This window comes from Helianthus annuus, chromosome 17 (genome assembly GCF_002127325.2).
Source record: "Helianthus annuus cultivar XRQ/B chromosome 17, HanXRQr2.0-SUNRISE, whole genome shotgun sequence".
Classification (NCBI taxonomy): domain Eukaryota; kingdom Viridiplantae; phylum Streptophyta; class Magnoliopsida; order Asterales; family Asteraceae; genus Helianthus; species Helianthus annuus.
In genome coordinates, this window is record NC_035449.2 from 136,399,243 (window position 1) to 136,406,856 (window position 7,614).

The 7,614-nt window shown below is 40.2% G+C and overlaps 1 protein-coding gene across 1 annotated transcript; it reads left to right on the forward strand.

Annotated features, from left to right (window-relative positions):
• Window positions 1–820: 820 nt before the first annotated feature.
• Window positions 821–2,264, forward strand: LOC110925195 (protein FAR1-RELATED SEQUENCE 5-like). The gene is made up of 5 exons (XM_022169163.1): window positions 821–938; window positions 1,023–1,124; window positions 1,229–2,018; window positions 2,127–2,194; window positions 2,254–2,264. The coding sequence occupies exons 1-5, from the start codon at window positions 821–823 to the stop codon at window positions 2,262–2,264; spliced, it is 1,089 nt and encodes a 362-aa protein (XP_022024855.1).
• Window positions 2,265–7,614: the final 5,350 nt, after the last annotated feature.

Genomic DNA, 7,614 nt, shown 5'->3' on the forward strand with positions numbered 1-7,614 from the left:
TAAAACAAGCTAAATGACATATCTACCCCTGATTAATTAAATAATCCTATTTTTAAGAAACACATATTTCCAAAATGCCACCAAGATGATCGCAACCATTAAACACACCCATTGGATGGCCCAGATCGCTTCCTAGACTTTCTAGGAAAAACACACTTTCCGTAGGATCCCCACTCTCTCTCTCTCTCTCTCTCTCTCTATATATATATATATATATATATATATATATATATATATATATATATATATATATATATAGGATAATGCTCTATAAGAAACCCCATTATTTTAGAAAACTTAGCAAACTATACTTGTGGCTTACATTTAGCCACGTTGCACACATACCCTTACTCTTACTTTTTGAAACAAGGTTATATTTGTAAATTAACTTAACCACCAAGATATTTCCCCAATATGAATTGACTTCTTCATTTATTGCCCATCAAATCGTATGTACCATTCACCCCCCCCATATTTCTTTTTCAATTTTTCCTTTATATCTTCTTCAACATTCAACAGAAAAACCCCATTTCATATTATACTCCAAATTAGCAAGTAACTCCATTAATATCCATGGAGACAAATCCACCAACCTTCGAGTTAATGTCGCCGGTCCATAGTTTCTCCAACAGGTTCTTTAGCAGCGACTTCCATAATGATGAGGAATTTAATGCTCCAGGTTTGTCTATTTATGTAACTTAACTCTTCTCGAAGTTCTGTTTTTTTTTTTTTTGTCTTTTACAACTTTTTAATCGAATAATCCAACTATACTGCATGGCAATGTTCACCTGTTCCATTCGAAACTTCTGTATACACTTATATGCATGTTGATTGTTCGCGATCATCTGAAGTCCCTGTTAGATCAACGGATGTTGTGATCTCCAACAATTTCACGAACAGCGCTTTTCATGATGACCAGGTTATGGATAATGAACAAGGTCTGTTTTTATATACACTGGTTTTGTACTTTTCTTCCCCAGATATGGCATAGTTCAAACATATTCCATAATGTTCACATGTAGCATCCCAAGATTCCCCTATGCAGTTCATGCCTGGTGCCGTTTCTGGATCATCTCATGGTCCTTCTCTGTTTGTTGAATCATCACACGGCCAGTTAGACGGTTGTATATATTACATGGGAGCCCACTTTATTCTCATATCACAGATTTCTAACCTTTTGTCATGCCATATATAGCAGATTCCTAACCTTTTTTGTTTTCTGATGCAGGGCCATCGAATCCATACTTCGTTTTTGATACCCCTCAGGGAACCCGTTACTGGATTCCTAACGTCGCTGATAAGTTCATACCAGTGTGTGGGAAATCTTATCCAACTTTTGCGGATGTTCTTTCCATGTATGAACTTTATGCGTTTGAAGCAGGTTTTTCTGTAAAAAAAGGGCAAACTAAAGTCTGGAATGGAATTCCCACACACAAGTATCTTCGATGCTCAAAATATGGAAAACCACAACCCAAGAGGACTTTTGACACCCTAGATGAATCTTCTCTAAAGCACCGGAGGACCAATTTCACATGGTGTGACTGTAAGGCAAGCATTCTAGTCTCAATCTCGAATGATTCATACACAGTTCTGAGTTTCAATGATATTCATAATCATGAACTTGTTGAGAGTTACAACTGTGATCTTAGCAAGATATCACGAAAGCTGTCATTCTCCACCAAACAATTCATTCACAATATGAGTCTAAACCGTATCGGACCCATGAGAGCTTATAGATGTCTTGTAGCTTTAAAAGGAGGGCATCACAATGTCAATGGGACTCCGGTGGATTTTAAAAACTTTAGCCACCAGTTGCGAATTTTTATTGGTGAACGCGACGCACAAGTTTTCCTCGAACACCTGCGTGAGCGCTTTGACAACCTACCCAACTTCTATTTTGATTACACTGTATCAAATGGAAAGTTGTCTTCTGTATTTTGGGCTAATGAGATTTCAAAGCTAAACTACAAAGCTTTTGGCGATGTCCTCGCCTTTGACGCAACTTACAGCACTAACAGGTTAGTCCCCCCCCCCCTTAACATGTGTTAGGCCTGATCCCCAAGTATACAACCCTAACCCAAAAAGTTTTACATTTTGTTAACATCAAATCAATTTTTTATTAATAGGTACAAGATGGTTTTTGTGCCATTCACGGGTGTGGATCATCATTTCCAATGTGTTACAGTTGGAGCAGGTTTGATATCAACCGAGTCCATTGAATCTTATGTGTGGTTGCTTATGGCTTTCTTGAAGGCACACGGTAATCAACCAACTCTCGTGCTGAGTGATCAAGACCCATCCATGCTACAAGTTGTTCCTATGGTCTTTACCGAATCACGACACCGTCTATGCATGTGGCATATAATGAAAAAACTACCCTCCAAGGTTAGCTTAATTTGTTAGCCCTTAACATGTGTTATTCAACATAACAGAATTTTTATATGTCTTTTCAAACTGTTTTAATCTAACACGTGTTAGTAACTATTAACTTTTTCAGATCTCTGCGGACGTTCTCGATAACACTGATCTTCGGTTCTGCATTCACCGGTTGGTTTGGAATGTTTATATCAAACCTGAAACGTCTGAGTCCCGCTGGAATGACCTCCTACAAACATTTGGACTTCAAGACCACAACTGGTTGAACGACATGTACAACATCAAACATCTTTGGGTACCAGCGTACTTCAGGGAACTGCCCATGTGTTGCTTAATGAAGACCACTTCACGCTGCGAAAGCTCTAACGCTGCCTTCAAGGTCAACTCAACAAGCGCAAACACCCTTGTACAATTTATGACGTGCTTTGAAAATAGGGTAGACAACCAACGATATCGGCAACGTGTATCGGAGTACAAAACCTCATCCACGATGTTCACGGGCAATACTAATTTAGCGATAGAACAGCACGCGTTCGCCATTTACACAAACGCTGTTTTCGCGCAAGTTCAAAAGGAGATAATTAAAGGGAAGTTTTTATGCTACATCACAAACCAAACCGAGTCCAGCAATTCCAGTATTTTGATAGACGTCACTCATTTGGATAAAAGGAACAACATCACAAACGTCTATCAGGTAACACATGTTAGGCAATTTCATTATTACCCATCCTCTAACATATGTTAGATCTAAAGGCCTTTTTTTTGCTGTCTATGTTCCCAACAGGTTACGTATAACACTGTAGACCAATCCGCCAGTTGCTCATGCAAGAATTTCACACGTATCGGATATCTGTGTCGCCATGTCTTTTGCGTCTATCGATTGAAAAATGTTGAAAGGATTGCACCCCAATACATAAACGATAGGTGGCGCCGAGATGCCCTCCCCAAATAGGTTTTTTCAATTTCTAGCCGATACGGAGTCAACCCACATGCACCGTCCATTATGCGGAATGAAATCCTCGACCTCGTTACTGAATGCGTTGATGTGGCCAGAACCGATGAGGATTCGTTGGCAAAATTGGTTGACCAACTCAGGGATTTCAAGATCAATGTGCTTTCCAAGCAACCATTGTCTACAATTCAAAATGAATCAAACGAGTGTGAAATGGAAGAAATAGTTGGGCAACCAATCAACATTCCAGTCGAAGTTGCTAATCCAGAAGTTGCACGCAATAAAGGATGTGGTACTCATACTCGCATTTCCGGGCCCGGTGAGAAGGCAAAGGCAAAACCACCAAAACGTCCAAAGCAGCTTCGTTTATGCAAGCGTTGTGGTCTGTATGTCGACGACCACGACTCACGCAACTGCGTTAAGGTGGCTGCAATGAAAGCAGCAAAGGCAGCTGCTGAACAACAAAGGCAGACCGCCCCTGGTGCCTCACCCTCTGATTAAAATCTTTATTTTCGTTTTCTAGTAATATGTAATGGGAGACTCTCTTCATTTTGGCCTTCTTACACACATGTAACAGTCTTTTAACATCCTCCTGCTCTTGTCTGTTACTTGTGTAAGAAGGTGGAACTATTTTGATCCCATTTATCATAAATAGTCTTGTAAGAAACTCTATGGCCTTGGCCACTTTTGTGTTTGTAGCCCTACTTTTTTGTGGACCTCTGTTTGCTATTAATGGGCTTATCTTAATATTATATGCATTGATAATTGTGTTTTTGGTTTATATTTTTTACCATAGCATAAAAACAGTGCTTAACACATGTTAGCCCCCATAATTTGGTTTTTTTTAACTGGAAAGGATCAAAACAAACTGTGTTAACCACACCAATAGCTTATATATTAAGACACATCAGGTTATAGAATTAAACTTCACATCTAGCCAACTTAACCACACATTCTACTAATAGGTTACACCCCGCGTCTAAAACAATGGATCGACTACCGAGAAATGACATCAACCCATTGCCAAAAAAAAAAGAAAATTCATAATAAAATACCAACAAAACGACATTGGTATGTCGTTTTGTTAAAACATAGGGTCATCAGGTTAACACATCTTCAACCACTTTCAACATACTAACTACCCCTTATTATCCTCCATCTCTAACAATCTTTTCATCATGGTGTGGCAAATTCCTCATCATGAAAGTACAGAGGAGAGGGGCTGCGCTCACTCTCCCATGGGTCATGGTAACACCAGGACTGGATTGTTTCGGGTGAGTATGGACACAACGGGCAACCACATAATTCATGGTCTGGATCCGTCAGCAACCTAACCAACTCATCTGGTAGCCCCTTCAACTTTTCAGCTTCTGGTAAAACGTGTTCCCTACGGTGTGACGTTTCTTGCGACACACCAGCTACATCAGCTACATTTTTGGTTCCGCTATCTGAAGCATCGTCACCAGAAGCTACTCCAGTTTTCACGTCTTCTCGCTTCTTGTGAAACACTTTTCTTTCGTAGCACACCCCGTACCGGCCCTCACATGCTTCCTTCCCCTTTTGCTTCCGCTTCTCCATGCCTGGTTGGGTAGCCGTGACCTTACCTTTACAAGGGTCCATCACGTTAGCACACTTTTGAACCGCTAACAGTTTATGGTTTACTGAACTAGTGAAGTATTACAGAATATGACTTTGGTTCTTCATTACACTACTTATAGAGGTTTTCCCTGGGTACATTTAATATAGGTCTTTGTGACTTGACTTTGATGTGACCATAAGGGGCAAAAAAGCAATGGTTCCTTTTCCAATAAAGTTGTTTTATAGACACCAACCCCTATGTTTGTAGACTTCTGCCACCTACTTTCCCCAATTTCCAATAATCCTACTACATTTTTAGAAACAGTGGTCCCCTTGGAAACAGGAAGCAGCATTTTCTCATTTTCTATAATGTTACACGTACCAATATATAATTTAAAACAACCTCATTTAAAACATTATCAACTACATCCATCAACTACATTAATAACATTCTAACACATCCAACAACACATCAATATTCTTTAGAGTATACAATTACCAAGTTACTAAACATCAGATTTCATATAGATAGTCTATCCCCAAAAAGACATCGTGACGATGCCATACCCAACAAAAACACCTACCCCGCAATAAGTTTAAAGCAACATCCCCAAATCAAAGTACATTACATATCCAAAAACAAAGCTGGCGCATTTAAAGCCCACTGGTGCTACAGTAAATACCATTCACCCCCTAACACGTGTTACTCTATTCGGCAGTCCTGCTTGATTTTAGGCAGCAGCACATTCACCTCCGAACATAAGATGTGCGCCGCATACCTCTTTCTCAACTTGCGCACCTCCGCCATCTTCCTCGCCCCACTCATGCTGAACCCACAGTTAAAACTTTTGTTTTTCCCTATGTAGCACTCCATGTGTCGCATCAAGAAGACACAACAATCAGTTGTGTTTGCTGTGGTCGCCCAAGGAACCGGCATACGCTGGATGTTGCAGTAGTCTATGTCATCGGCTCGCGGATTCCTAACCTCCCGAAGGTATTGCACAAACATATCTTTCTGCATACACATATACAAGCCATGCTAAATAAAAAAACAGATCTTCAATATTAACACACTTATTGTTCAACAATGGTCATTTTAATAACTTACGATCTTATACGGTGTGTCCTTGTGGAGGTAGTAGACACTATCTTCTATCACCTGACCTTGGCGGGCTTTGTCATTATCAACGACATAAATTCCGGGGTCGCGTAACTCAAACACTAGCAAGTAAAAGTGTTTGTGCTCCAATATCGGGAAGAAAACAATGTCGTGATTTCTAAAGTCAGGAACTTTTTCAGTGCTGTTAACCGCACCTTTTATTCCAAGCCGAAACTTGTGCATCCGCGCCTCGACTCCACCTTCCTCAGTTGTTAGCATCCACGGAAACTTTAAGCACAACAGAGAAATTAATAAGGTCAAAAACTTGCCACACCGTAATTTCTATATACAAAACACTCACCACAACTTTAGTACGAAAGAATTGCCTACTGTAAGCCTCCCGTGATTTCCGTTTCTCTTGGAAGTTTAGCACCTCCGCCCAACAGTCGATAATACCATCCGACACCTCATTGCCAACGTTTAAACTCTTGAACATAGCCCGAGATGCTTCTACATGGGTAGGGCTTCTAAACAGCAACTCCCTGGTTTCAGATGTACAGATTATAAATTAAATTGCATATTTTAACACATGTTACTTTTTATTTAACTAAATTTTTCTACGGTGACCCCCCTACTTACACAGCCATGTGTATCGGACTATCTACATCAACATCCGTCGACGAACCCTGTTGCCTCCTACGGCAAAAATCAAAATATAACCAATTAACTAGATCCACTTGGTTCATGGTTTACACTATTATTATACATCAATAAACCACGTTGCAGTTCTACTTACACGTTTGCCTCCATTGCCCGCTTCCTACGAGAATGCCCATTTAACCAGTGCATTGGGCTTTCATCAGCGTATATGTACTCCCACAGATTTGCCTCCTTCTTACTTATTGGCTGACCCATGTCAACAGACCTTATATAGTAAGGTGATCTATTTGGTTCCGCTGCCACTTTCTCTCTAAAAGGGAGCTTCGTTTTTTGGGCCCCCAACTCAGCTAACATACGCACACGGTTTGCAAGCGACATATTGTCCTCCACCTCATTCATATCACCCCCATAAAATTCCAGACCAGTTTGCCCTTTGTGGATTGCAATTGCCGGGTCATAGGAGCTAACTGGTTCTACCATTATAACCATACTCAAGTTTGTGGTAGCCTCCATATCGCCTAAACACATATAAAATAAATAATTCACGTAACTTGGTAACGAATATAACACTTTCACAGTAAATGAATGTAGTTCAGCTTACCGGAACGCTCCAGCACTGTTTCTGTACCAGCCATCTCATCCACCTTCCCACTTGTGCAACCTGCACGTTTGATACAAATAAGTATATTATAGATGACTCCTACTAACCCATCAATCCTATTTTTGTTTAATGCTCTATCGTACCGATTTTCTGTGACACGTCCAATTCACCCCCAATTTGTGTCATTCCAAGACTCCAATTAGGGCCATCGAAATTACGTTCATCAATAAACGTATCGCCTTCGCCCACTGTTTATATGATTAACACAAGTTAACTCACTAAATGACACAGTTAGGGAAGCAGTTAACACATGTTAGAGCATGAAAATCTTTACCGTTATTATCCGGC